The 14,775-nt window shown below is 35.5% G+C and overlaps 1 protein-coding gene across 9 annotated transcripts in view; it reads right to left on the bottom strand.

Annotated features, from left to right (window-relative positions):
- Positions 1-4: 4 nt before the first annotated feature.
- The window catches only part of SPATA9 (spermatogenesis associated 9), a 36,242-nt gene continuing 21,471 nt past the window's right edge, over positions 5-14,775 (bottom strand). For 8 of the 9 annotated variants that reach the window (XM_082723945.1, XM_082723946.1, XM_082723942.1 and 5 more), the window contains 2 exons: positions 7,908-8,003; positions 5-2,942 (listed from right to left, as the gene is read on the bottom strand). In XM_082723945.1, coding sequence (XP_082580071.1) covers positions 2,658-2,942; positions 7,908-8,003 — 381 coding nt within the window. In that variant the 3' untranslated portion in view covers positions 5-2,657. The remainder of the gene's footprint in view (positions 2,943-7,907; positions 8,004-14,775) is intronic. The other variant, XM_082723947.1, reaches the window with a different exon arrangement.

Here is a 14,775-nt window from a genome sequence, read left to right as displayed (position 1 = left end):
TTGTGTATGTTTTGAATATATTAGAATAATCATACTTCAATACCAAAGAGTATTAATTTTTCCAACATAGGCACATTTATTACTTATCTTTAAAAATCATATAAAGCTGAACAGTTCAAAATTATACATATTTACTGTGATGTAAGGATTATCAGGATATATAAAATGCATTTCATCCAGTCCTCTGGATTGACTGGAACGTGAAGGCTATAGGTTTGGAATGTGCATTTTAAGAAGGGTGGAAATATTTGCAATAAGAATTGGTAGAAATGAAGAAAAGGTAGAAAATTAAATTTAATAAGAAATATGGGGGTAATCCCTATTTTGATGTAGCAGACTTTATCATGCAAAAGTTTTAATATATACAAACTAAACAGAGTAGCCTAATAAACTCTCATCACCCACTTCAACAATTATCAGTATTCTTCCATTCTTCTATTCTCGTATTCTTGTTTCACTGATACCTCGACACACTCTCCACCTCTGCCCCATTTGGTTGTTATTTTTACTTTTTATAGGTAAAATTTAAATACACTGAGATGCTTCAATCTCAATTATTCAGGATTTCCAAATATACAGCAGATTTTTGACACTTAAAACACTGCCTCCAAAATGGGATCAATTTACAATGTTTCATTTAAAAATAAGACACTTATTCAACATTTCCATAGAACACCTGGTGCTCACCACAAGTGCACTCCTTAATCTTCCTGTACTGCACATCGAAACCAAATAAATCTTGGCTCAGTTTCTCTCAGGCCAAAGCACTCTCACAAGTAAGGAAGACACACACAGCTGCTGCCCAGCCATGAGAGATGTGAAGTCTCTTATACAGTGAGCCAATGTGCTTTGAATGTCCTATGTGAAAATTTCAAGCAAAGGCTTGTTTTTGTTTTGCTTTGTTTTTGAGAATGTTGTGATGTATGTAGAACTGAGTGTTTTGTGTAACTGTTACAGAGAAGAGATAGAGGGTGGTGTTCCTCAGTCCTTCCTGCTGAGTTCACAGGCAGGGTGGATGCGAAGTCGGCCCACCCTGCTTTCACAGGCCTGTTATTTACAAACAGCACTATTCTGGTTACCTGGTGCCCACACCATACTGTAACACTCTGGGTGCTTACCATCTAAAATTTGGCAGCAAATAGTAGAAAATAAGAAGTAGAATCAGAACCAGATGATCACATTATGAATTCAGAGTGCAAAAAACTGTCAAAATTGGAACTTTGTCTCTAAGCACAGTAATCTTCTTAATGGCCTAGGTTTTAATTAAAGCCCCAAACCTAATACTGAACATTCTAGGGGGACCACCTGGACTCTTTTCCTTGGTTATTGTATAAATAATAAATGAATGAAGTACCTATCATTAAGGGTCTGTTTATGAGACCTTTACTACACATTATTACATTTCCTTTTCTGATGGAATATGGGTAACATGAAGTGGTAACACTTGTTACTCATTTCTCAGACTACTGAAGACCCAAGCTTTGATTTTTATAAATACTTTTCTGGAAGTAGCTATTTACCTAGCACAGGAAATGTACCATCACTCGATGGGTAAATCATAGCCATTATCTCGGGTGCTAACACTCCAATGACCAGTCAGGCCTTAACACATGTCCAGAATTTAAGACATGTGGAAGAAACCAAAGTTTCTTGCCTGCCTTCTGCGGGCAAAACAATGGCCCTCATTTGCTGGCCAGTTACAGAAGCATTTTCTCTCAGGACCTGGTGGCAACAATGAGGAATATGGACTTGATTTCTGGTTCTGAATGATTTCTTGATTTCTGTGTTCCTTCAGATCTGGAAATAAAAAATGTCATGTCGTATCCCACCCTCACTTACAGAACTCTCTTATAAGACTTGTAAATAATATTTTGTTTTAAAATGTATTATGTCTGTGAATTAAATAAAAGTCCTTCATAACTTTACAGATGAATTTAAAAAAGGATCGATAATAGGCAGATTCAAACTATGCAGCCTGTTGATAGAAAATAAATATCCTTTTATGATCTCTGAAAAAGATATGTAGCATTTTGATATGGAGGGTACTTTCCCCCAAGATGAATACAGTTGACCCTTGAACATTGCCTGGGGGTGGGATGCCAACCCCACACACAGTTGGAAATCCACATATAACTTTGGGCTCCCCCAAAACTTAACTATTAGTAGTCTACTGTTGACTGGAAGCCTGACTTGATTATATACACAGTTGATTAACACATATATTGAATGTTCTTTGTAAAATCATAAGCAAGCGAATATACACTTCCAGTACTATAATTCATTTATCAAAAAAGATCTGTGTATAAGTGGATCTGTACTATTCAAACCCATGTTCAAGGGCCAACTATAATGGAAAGGTACTTGAAATAGGTTTTAATAAAAACATAAATGTATTATAAATATGTCCATGTTATAAATGATAGCATAAAGTCTAACCCTCCAAAGGGTACACTTTCTTGTTCATTAAAAAATATCAGAGTCATACTTTTACATCAAGATTCACTTTATTTTCTCTATCATATAAATACCTGAGAGTGGCATTTTAAAGCAGAGCAGTCAATATATGAAAACTAGTTTCCTGGTTTTGTGAGATGAAATGCGATTAGATAATAACTCTCAAGCTCCACTCAGTAATACTTATGTTCCAATTTGCTCATTCATTCATTTTCAGCTGACTGGTCAAACACAGAATGTAAAACCTGGATCTTATTATTCAACTTATTAGCAGGAAGTTTGGGGCGATCTGCAATATTGTCTGGTTTCTCCGGTAATGACCTGTAAGGTTTTGCTTTGATTTCACCTTCAGGAAATGTAGGCTCAGAAAGCACAGGCTCAGAAAAGGCTTTTCTAAGATTTTCATTCTCTTCTCTCTTTTGCCTTATGGATTCTTCTTCTTGGAAAATTTTCTTTACCTTCTCCAACACAGCATTAACACAGACTGTCTAATAATAAAAAAAATTTTTTTTGAAAAGTAGTTTCTTTTTAAGCGACTGAACTTCCAATAATAAGTCCAATAAAATGTGTAACATAAAGTCATTAATCTACTTATTCTAATAAAGAAGCACTTCTTTTCCTGGCATATGATAAACATCAGGAGGTTGATTCCTTGTTCTAAATATATTACAACACTATCTAGAAAGAAAATTAAAGCATAATATGCTTCAATAAATATATGCTTTGCTCTTTTCCACCCAATTCATTAAATGCTTTATATCTTTACTCTCTGATTTAATTAAATGAGACTCCTTTCTTCTCCTGAATTAAATGAAACACTTTCTGGGAGATTGAATTTGTCCCCCAATGTGTTAATATCTCAAAGTAGGCGTCTAGTTTTTACTTTCTCCCCCTACATTTTGCTTATACCTATGTGTACAATTGAAGGGGCGTAAACACATTAGGTAGAATTTAGTAAGCTAGTGGATCAATGATTTCTAAGCAGGCACATGATCCAATTTCCCTCAAAAAATGCCATTCAATACTTTGAGTGTCAAAACAAGACACACAGAGAGAAATATAACTGAAAATTGGGAATCACTAAGAACTGTAATGATGAAGATGATGATGATGCTATTTAAGGCAAGCAACAAGAATCCATAAAATATAAGAAGACCTAAACTAGCTTATCTTACCAAAGCAATGCCTAAAGCTCACATAATAGGCTATAAACTCTTAGAAGGTTTTCCTAAAGAAGGTAATAGAGAAAGGATTGAGGGCCTCAGTTTCTTCCTGATCTGCCTCCTCTTTTTCTTGGCCTGCACTACACTATAGAATGAGGGAATACCAGATGCTTTCCTTCACTTCCCTACAGTTAGTACATGGTCACGTGACACTCTTTTAGCCAACAAAATAAAATATATCTGCCGGGGAGGAGGTCAGGAGGGATTTTTGAAAGTTTTTCTCCTATATGAAAAGAAAGATTCTTTTGTCTTTTGCCTCAATAACTATCCCCTCCCCCCTGCTTTGAACTCTGATATAGATAGGATGCCTGAGCATGAGGCAGCAAACCCAAGGACCAAAACAATAAACAAGATAGCATAGGAGGAAGGTGGGAAGGTCCTGGATTTAGATGACATTGTAGACCCACTGTGCAAACCTGGGAACCACCTAACTCTAGACTTCTGATTAACTGAGATACTTAAATGTCTTCATCAGTTAAGGCACTGCCAGCTATTTTTTGTTACTTGCATCCAAGTGTATCCCAACCTAGAGCGATAAACCTTGAGGTCCATCACTGCTACAAACAGCTTCATCCGTTTATCCCCAGTAGGGTCATTTTTATGTATGCCATGTTGTGAAAAAAGATTAGGGGAGCACATGGGTAGCTCAGTCCACTAAGCATCTGACTCTTGATTTTGGCTTAGATCATGATCTCGGAGTCATGAGATCGAGTTCCCTGTGGCAGGATCTATGTAGGGCATGGAACCGGCTTAAGATTCTCTCTCTCCGCCCCTCCCCCTGCTTGCCTCCTCCTGTACATGCTCTCTCTCTCTCTCTCTCCCTTCCCCTCCCCGCATAAACAGATCAGGAAGCCCTGTCCTATTTGATATATTTCTTCTTCCCTCACCTACAAAATTTTATCTGTGTCCAATCTAACCACTTCTACCCCAGTCACAGAAAAAAACGGGTCTTGACTAAAGTCAGTATCTCTGTGTTTATTTGTAATCTATACCCTACCTCTTCTCTAACAATTATTCCCTGCCTTTTCAGCCTCTCCTTCTTGGTTGCTTCTTGCCCTGAAACTTCTAATGTGTTCAAGTATCTCCCATCTTAAAGTAAAAGTCCCTGGAACGCTGTTTCTCTCTTTGACTGCTATATATGCTTGCTTTTCTTGATCAAACCAGGGTCTATATTCATGGCTTTGATATTATCATCTCCTCTTCACTGAAACCTGCATATTTCTGTCTTCCTTATTCTATCACACCACTGAGATAGTTACAAGATGGTTGACTCCAACATCTTTACTACTAGATCTAATGAAAACTTTTCAAATCTTTTATTTTACTTGTTTTTTTCTCCTGGTAATTGACATTTAACTGCTCAAAACTTCCTGAGTCTCTATTTCCTTGATATTTTGTCTCCTGATTCTCTTCCTACTTTTCTGATTTTTGCTTTTTTGTCTCCTTCATGGATTTCTTTTTAAAGAAATGTTGCTGTTTTTTACATTCTCATTGATTTTCCACTCTTCTCACTTCCAGACTTTTCACTCTTTCCACAATGGTTCCACTCACAGGACTTTAACTTCCAACATATAATTATTTGCTTTCAAAATCACAATTCCAGCCCTGACCTCTCCTAGACCCTGGGTGCATACATGACCAATTATCAGGTCACCAAAAAACTGTTTCTAATACCTACTTAGAAAGTTTATAGAATGACAAGTCATGTGGGATGATAATTTCAAACGCCTTCAAGAAATTAGAGTTTAATTTTGGTTTTAGTCTTATTTGTTTTAGTTTTACCACAGCTATTTCATCCCACCCATTTATTTATTTATTTATTTATTTATTTATTGCAGCATTTTGCATCCAAATTTTTGTATGAGATTCACATTTAAGATATTGAACACGTCTCAAAAATTTTAAACACTTGCAAAATATGTTTGGCTCTTTTAAAAAACTATTGCTATGTTTATAAAGGTAAGTTCCTTTACTTTTTTTTTAAGGATGTCTTAGCTATTCTTGACCTTTTTCACTTCCCTGTAAATCTTAAAATAAATTAGTCAACTTAAACACCTGCTTATATTTTAATTGGGACCACAACCAATCTATAAATAATGGGAAAAAGAATCTTTATTATTGTGTATCTCAATATGATTTTAAAAAATTAACAAAAGTGTAAGACCAACTAACAGAAAAGCTGTAAGAATTATTAAGAAAAAATAATGAGGACCTAAATAAATAGAGGGATATACCATGCTCCTGGATTGAAGGGTGGACTTATTCTACTAGTTATCAAGACTTATAAAGCTCTTGTAAATAATACAATGTTGAATCGGTGTAAACATAGAAAAATAGATTAATTGAATAGAACAGAGGGTCAATAAACAGACCTACACATAAAAACACACTTGATTTATGACAAAATAAATGTACTGGGGCAATAGGGAAAGTATTTTTTTCTCCCTAGCAAATTGAGTTAGATCAATGGAATACCCATGGAGGAAAAATTTGTTCCTTTCCTCATAGCAATTCCAGGTGAATTATAAATCTAAAAGTGAAAGGTAAAATAATAAACCTCCTACAATATATCAGAGGGAACGATTTCATGACCTTGGATATAGGTCAAGCTGCCCTAATTAAGATCTAAAAAGCACCTAACATAAAGAAAAGATTAATGCATTGGACAACATTAAAACTAAAAAAGTCTGGTTTAAAGATACTGCTAAAAGGGCAAAAGAAAGTCACAGAATAAAAGAAATAACCAAAAGAGGGTTTATGCCTAGAGTATATTTTAAAAGTAGAAATCAATAATAAAAAAGATAGAACAGAAAAACAGAAGAGACTTTAATAGTAATTCACAAAAGATCCCAATGTCTGCTTAATGTATAAAAGGAACTCAGTCTGATTAATAATCAAGGAAATGTAAATTCAAGCACAATGTGATAATACTACATACTCACAAGAATGGCTAAAATGGAAAAGACAGACAATAGCAGCTACTGGGCAGTATCTACTAGAGATGAATACCTACATATTCTGTGGTTCAGAAATATTACTAAAACATATGTATGAGAATATTCATAGAAAGCATATTCACAGTTGCCAAAACTGTAAATAATAAAAACTTTCAACCGTAGTGTGGATAGTAACATATATATAGGATATATATTGAATTATTTATGTATTCAATCAATGAAACTCTACACAGCAATGAAAACCAACAAACTATTAATGTAGGCAATGAATGAATCTCATTAATGGCAACTGAGCAAAAAAAGACAAATACAAAAGAATATATAGTATATTATTTAATATATATACAATTTAAACTGTCTATGGTATTTGAAGTCAAAATAGGGATTACCCTTTGTAGAAGAGGTTCATGACTGTGAAGGAAGTGAGAAAGAGGTTTCTAGAATGAAGGTTACATTTTGTTTCTTGATGTGTGTGATAGATTTTGTGATAATTCATCAAGCTGTGTACTTTTCTCTCTGCATTATACTTTTTTGAAAAAAAAATTGAGAGGTAAGCATAAATAGCAATGGAGTAAAAGAAAATAACCTCTTATAATGTATAAAATCCTTTATATTTTTATCACACTTTGTTTTTATTGTATTTTAATTTAATTTTGAGAGAGATAGAAAGTACATTTGTGAAAGGTGGTGGAAGAATAAAGGGAGAGTGAGAGAATCCCAAGCAGGCTCCATACTTGGTGCAGAGCCTTTATGTGGGGCTCGATTTCAAAACCCTGAGATCATGACCTGAGCTGAAATCAAGAGTTGGATGCTTAACCAACTGAGCCACCCAGGCGCTCCTTCTGTCACACTTTGTAATGAACACTTTTGAATTACAGAACTTGTAATTCAAAGTACACTAATATTTGTGTTCCCCAATATCATAAACTTAAATGACAGAATACTGAACTTTAGCCAACCATGGCACAATGGATTAAACAAAACCACCATAGCTGTGAAAATAAAACCAAAATGTTTTCACCAAATAATAATAAACTTTATAAAAATAATTTTATTCAAGTAAATTTGGTTTTGATGGATTGACTTGCCTCAGAAATGGAATGAGTTTACCTCAGAAGAGTAATTATTTTAGAAAAGTAAATTTCTAATGTAAAATTATTTTGTGTACAAGAGAACAGTATCTTGGTTTATGAATTTACTATGTGTCTATATCTTTAACATTATATGAAATAAGTACATTTATACCTAGATTCTAATAATTTTCTTAACTTACCAGATAAATTAGTGCTGCATATGAAGCACATATTATGCTAGTTAAAGCAGTCTTTGCCGGAAAAGAAATGATTTCAAACAAAGAACCCCTTCTGACCTGCGAAAAAAAAAAGAGTTTTCTAATTACAATAAAAGTTTTCAGTGTTACAATGCTAAATTTTAAAATATTACTGTAAAATGAGAATTTAAATATTTCTTTCTAAAGAAAGTTATCTGCTGGGTCTATCTTGGTTTTTTTCACATTCTGAAAACATATTGGTTTGTTTATTTATTTATTTATTTATTTATTTTTACAAAAAGGTACTTTCTTTTGCTATGACAAATCTATTAAAACTTATAAAAGATCAATAAAAAAACTTGCATTTCCAAAATCTAAATTACTTTAACTTTTTTACATTTAACAAGTGTGCTCACTAGGGGGTGCCACTGTGCATATTAGAAAAACAGTCTTTTCTTTGTTCAAATTCATGTAATCATCCTTTACTAAATTTTTCACTTCTTCATTAAGCAAACAGTAATCGAAATACAAAGCATTTCCTGCAAATTAATGACCTGACTGGAAATGTTAATCATGAGACTGCTGAAGGCCAGCATTAACCTTAGGTGAACATTAAGCTTCAGGAAATGCTCTGCACTCATATCCAGCATGCTTCTTTGAAACAGAGGTTTACACCAAAAATGAATTTGTCTCTCAGAGGTTTTTAGTTTCTGGTAATAGGTGTCTCTGCCTCAAACAACAATATGTTTAGTTTAGGAGAATCATTCTCTCTTCTAGGTCACCTCTGTTGCCTTGAGTAGGATATGAAAGGAGGGCATTGGAAAAAACATTCCCTTCCCATTCAGCAGTGAAGTGGCAGTTAGCCATGCTCCTCTGAAGTATGTGCCAAGACACTCAATGGCTTCAATAACTCCTGAAGGTACAGGCTGCAGCTAATAAAATCATGTAAATGCACAGTAAAAATGCACACAAACTAGAAAGAACAGTATGTATGTGTAAAGTTACTTATGACCCTGAAAAATGGAAACAATTGATAGCAGAATGGTTAGGTAAATTAAGCAATATCCACTCAATGGCGTATTACAGCCTCTTAAAATGTGCTTCTGAAGAATGCCTCATAACATTTTATTGAACAAACGTTTGTATGGCACTGGGTTTTAAGTGCCTGTTGCAGTATATTCAGTTTTTGCTTACTGCTGCCACTGCTGAATGAAGAACAAAGCGCCCATCACCATTGACCTTCTTTTCTCTTAAGCGATTAATGGAATGCTAAAGCCAAGAATACTATCTAGCCGATCAGCGAAGAGATGGAGTTGTGGGGAGCAGTGCAGGGCGGGGAGGGGTGGAGGGCAGGAGTAGGGCAGGGAGGCATTCCTTCTTATTTCCTGTCTTTCAGGCCCTACTGATTCCTAGATAGGGGAATAGGGACGGGCACTTTTAACCCACTCTCTCCATAAGCTGGTCTGGAAAATTTCCCAGAGTTCCTGGCTCTGGAAAGAGTTTCCAGGAACTAAAGAAGTTGCTGCTCTTTCCCTCTTGCTAGAAGAATCAAACTGATAGTATCCACTGTTAGGCTACAAGGAGACAAACAGATAAGTAGAGAGCAAATGTTAGGAAAGAAAGCAGATATACTCCCAATAAAATGTAAAAGTAAAGTAAAAGATTCATGAGTTTGTGAATATATGGATGTACAGTGGGAAGTCCATATCCAATAACTGGTAGGCCATATACAGTAAAAATAAAAGTGGCGTCTGCATGCATGAGAAATTACTCTGTTTCTATTTCACTGCATCTTTTTTTCGCATTTTGCCCTTCACCTGAGGTAATTAAAACTGATTATTTTTCAAAGTTTCAAAATAAACTATATATCTGATATATGTTACACTTCTGAATGATGAATCTGATATTGCCTAAGGTCACCTTTTCACCATTTTAATGCTTTTAATAAATACTTGCTATTCCTGTAACAAATCATTCCTATAGCAAATGCATTTCCTCCAAAATTTATGTGGCTCCTGGCAAGTAGCCATTTTTCAATTTCATGACCTACTTCCAATACATGTTTTTCATATTATAAACCACACTGTTTCATTTTTGGCTTGCTACAAGCAGGAATAGTATATGATAAAACAAAAAAACAAGAAAACCCAAAATATGATTAAAAAAACCCCACAACCTAGTGTTTCCAGGGGGAGGGGAATAAAGAGGGGGGGGTGGGGTTATGGACATTGGGGAGAGTATGGGCTATGGTGAGTGCTGTGAAGTGTGTAAACCTGGCGATTCACAGACCTGTACCCCTGGGGCTAATAATACATTATATGTTTATTAAAAAATTATAAATAAATAAATAGGAGAAATTTGTAAATCAAAAGTTGTATTTAGATCATCTCAGCCAATTATAAAAATTTACTTAAACTTATATTAATTTTTTGAATATTTAAGTTAAAAGAATCTTGATATCAATATTATGGCCATATACTCCTTTCTTGAATTTTTTTTTTTAAGATTTTGTTTATTTATTTGACAGACAGAGATCACAAGTAGGCAGAGAGGCAGGCAGAGAGAGAGAGGAGGAAGCAGGCTCCCTGCTGAGCAGAGAGCCTGATGCGGGGCTCCATCCCAGGACCCTGGAATCATGACCCGAGCTGAAGGCAGAGGCTTTAATCCACTGAACCACCCAAGCACCCCGAATTTTTAATATTAATATGTATGTATATATAAGATATGTGGATGTGTTATATGCTCATAATAACATCTCAGCTATATGGGTATCTCAATAGTAAAAGCATTTCAATCTTTAACAAAATTCCTTTGACATAATTTTGAGTTCCATCTCTGTCATATAATTTTGACTGCCTCATCTCATAAAAGAAGTATCTGTGCTTATCTTATTTTCGTTAAAATTGAAATAAATCACAAAAAAGCAAACTATAAGCAGTTTAGAAAATAATAAAGATCCACTTACAGATGACTTAAAGGTTAAAGGTTAAAGAATCAACCTTAAGGCCCAACTTAGGTTATGTTGTTCAAAGGATACTAGGGGAAATAATAGAGAAACTTTAACTCAGTGATTCACAAGTAAGTGTTGCAAGGAGCAATGACTGGTTAATAGGCCCAGAAGAAAGTATTTCCTGTAGGTTTGGAAAAGTTACATGGCTCTGTCTTTGCTTGAACCACTCACATATTCAAGAACCCAGGAAGGACGCCTAGCAGTCCACAGTAAAGAAAATTATTTGACTTCATATAGGCAGAGACTCCTATTACTATCCTGCAGAACACTGTTCTTGAATAAGCTCTTACTCACAAGATCCTATAAAAGTTCAAATGGCCCAACCTCTTGGCCGACCTGGAGAAGTTATGTCATCAAGATTCCAGGGATTCTACTTTCTAGGAATTGTCCTTTTCCCCCAGCTCTTGAATTATACCACCCAAGATAACCTCATGGCAGGCCCATCTAGGACCTGTAGAAACTCCTGATGTTTTTGAGGTTTACATATATTTCTTTACACAAAATATGTGATGTTTGAGTTTAAATCCCAGTCTACATTGAAGTGCTGGGGGTGAGGAAGAAATTATACTTGGAAAAATACCTGATCTTCTTCCTAAAAAAGGGAGCACAAGTGCACTGGGATCCACATAAGTCATAGGCACTGTAGATGGTGAGGTTTTTCTTCACTTTGCCCATATCTGGCCTACACCACTTCACAGTGCCTGTACCAAGGATAAATAGTCATCTCCCATGCCATTATAAGGAGAATTGTGACATATATATGGAAGATTCTATCATAGCAAGAGCTCCTGTGGCCCTGCATTGCCCTGCCAAAGTCAACAACTATGTCTGGGAGCTGACGTGTCTTGGCTGAAGTCAGCATTCAGGCTGATTATCTAGGTCACTGCAGCCTAGAGCAGCTGTAAGCTTTACTCATCCAGACAGCTCATAAGGCTAAGCAGATGCACCATTCTGTAAGTACTGATGCTGGGGTTGTTGAAAACCACCGAGAAATGATCTAACCAGAGTTTTCCATTCCTGAGACCCTTTTAGAAATAGCAGATAACTTGCTATAATCTCAGCGCTGCATAAACTGGAAGGGTTTGAGAAACAACCCAACTCAGCACCCGTGAAGACAGGTGCAATGGAAGTCTCTTTTATCAAGCTGGAGAAGACCAACTCCAACTATGCTCATGTTACAACAAGTCCTCGGATCTCTTCAGGTTGCTTGTATCAGTTGGGTCTTTGGATAATTTATATCGGGCTCAATATCTTTGAATATGCTAATATAAATAGGCCTTGCTCTAGGGCTGAGTATATAATCAGAAAGGCCTGGTCATACTGTCAAGGAGCTCCTGTAACAACATTCATATTCTAAATATCTTGAGGAGACCATTACTGTATGCTTCATCTCAGACCACTTTAGAGGGCTGACATACTATTCTAGACATAGGTAGTGTCCTAATGAAAATGTTCCTCTATTACCTGTTCCTGAATGAGTAAACTGCCTGACTGGCATCCCCAGCTACATAATATCCAACAGAGTTTTGGTAGAACCATTTAAGGTGCTCTATGTACAAAAGTATCTTCCTATCATTAATTATTCTCAGATCAGTGACAAGTCAGACATATGAAGATCAGGATCTTTAATACCTCCCCATAGGTTAAGTACGCTGCTTACCCTCCTACATAAAGTGATGTCCTCCATGCATCTACAAAGCATATTCCCCTTGCATTGGCAATTTCAGATTTCACTTTTTTTTTTTTTTACTTCTGCATACCAGAAAGCTCCACTTTGACAAAGGCAGCCTGACAATCCTTGAAGGAATTCATGCTGGAATCCACTCTGGGTGAGCGAAACTCTGTCACTGTGGGAAGACAGCCAAGCACTGTATGTACCGGGGCTGGTGTAGCTCCCTCAGGTTATGCCACTTATCTCTCTGCTACACTGGTACTCTGAAAAGTTCCATTCACAGACCAATCCATTGACCTCTGCCACATCTCTTAAATTACTCTGTTGTTCTTTGACTCTCCAGGCCATTATCTTCACTATAATGTAATTCCTCTTAGTAGTGATTCTGATTCTCCACCCTAATACATATCATCTGAGTGAAGCTTATTTCTCATTCCTAACCCTCAAGGACCCTGGGATCTCTGATCTGAGACTGTTCCCACTTGTCTCACTCTAGCCATATGGAACTGCTTACATTTCCTAGATAAGTTATGCTCTCTCTGACCTCAGTATCTTAATTACTTGTTCACTTCCAGGGATAATTATCCTACTTCTTCACCTGGCTAATACCTCCTCTCTCAAGATCCAGTATTATCTTCTAGAAAGCCAACACTGACTATTCTGTGGAATTCTATGCCCCTTGTTGATGCTTCCATAGTACACTTTGCACACACTGATCACGAACTTGCTATACTCCACTAACACTGCCTATCATCCACACAGTCCATTCAGGGCAAGAGTGAGACATCTATGAATCCTAGTATCCAACCTAGTGATTTTACAAGTCAATGTTCAATAAATATATGTTGAATAAATGAAAAGGTAGAATAATACTTCACTTACTTCCAGAAAGAAATGTAACCATCTTATATTAAAATTTGTAAAAGATACCAGAGAAGGACGTCTGGTTCCAGTAGTAGGGCAGACTGGGCTAATGTGGAACTCTCTAAAAATTCCATATAAACAGCCCTAGAAATTCCATAAAAAAAAATCAAACTCCAAAGTCTAATAAAAGACCGAGTTTACAAAGAAACAAAAAAAGGAAAAAAGAGGGAAGGAGGGAGGAAGGAGGAAGGAATGAAGGAAGGATAGAAGGAAAAAAATTTCCCTGTGCCAGGAACTAAAGGGAAAAACTTAAGTGTGTGAGTATATGTCCCAGGAAGTATCAAAAAGAGATAAGCAAAAGGAAAATATGAGGAAGGTAAATAGACATAAAGAATAAAATGATGGGGATAAAAATATGTTTATTAAAAAAAATAAAAAATGAAAAAAAAAAGAATAAAATGAAAAGGTCCAAGGTATGTTTCACAGATACTCCAGAAACAGTGATTAGAGTAAATGAGAAAGAGGTAATATTTGAACAAACAATGGCTAAGAACATTCCAGAACTAAAGAAATTCTTCTCAGATTCAAGAATCACTATGATTCTTGAATTTTGAAAGTGAAAAACATTTCGACAACAGCTAATAAAATTGAGGATATGCAACTCTCATGACCCAGTAATTCCTCTTCTAGACATATACGTATACCTGGAGAATGTCTCTCACACACAGAATAAGGAGGCAATTACAAGAGTGTTCAAAGAAATACAGTTTGGAAAACAAAAAGTAGGAAAATAAATTGGCCACCTGTCCAGTAATAAACCGTGGATTATTTTTTCTTACAATGGGATACCATAAAGAAGATAAAACAATAAACCATAGCTACATATTTGAAAATGTTGAGTAAAAAAAGAAAGTTTCAGAAGGATGCATACAGTATATCATTTATATAAATTTTAAATATATGGAGAATAATAGATGTATACAAATGTAGTGAAACTATTAAAGTATGCACACAAATGCTCATATCAACCTCAGGACAATGATCACATTTGGTAGAGAAAAAAAACAGGGAATGGTTCAGGACATGGTTAATTATATTTTTATAAAGGAGATATCCAAAGTTTATACTGCAAAATATTACTACCAGTTTACATTTGGGTGGGACTTCTGATAAACTACCTTTCATATATTTTGAAATATTTTATTGATAAGAGTTAAAAAAATTAAAGCTGGGATCTAAGACAATTAGAATAAGAGCACAGGAGAAGAAATTTTATGGGTGTTGATTTTGAACTGATGTCATAGAGACAGTCATAGTCAACACAA

The sequence above is a fragment of the Mustela nivalis genome (assembly GCF_964662115.1).
Source record: "Mustela nivalis genome assembly, chromosome: 3".
In the NCBI taxonomy this organism is placed as follows: domain Eukaryota; kingdom Metazoa; phylum Chordata; class Mammalia; order Carnivora; family Mustelidae; genus Mustela; species Mustela nivalis.
The sequence above is the reverse complement of the archived record's forward strand: the minus strand, read 5'-3'. Positions and strand labels throughout refer to the sequence as shown.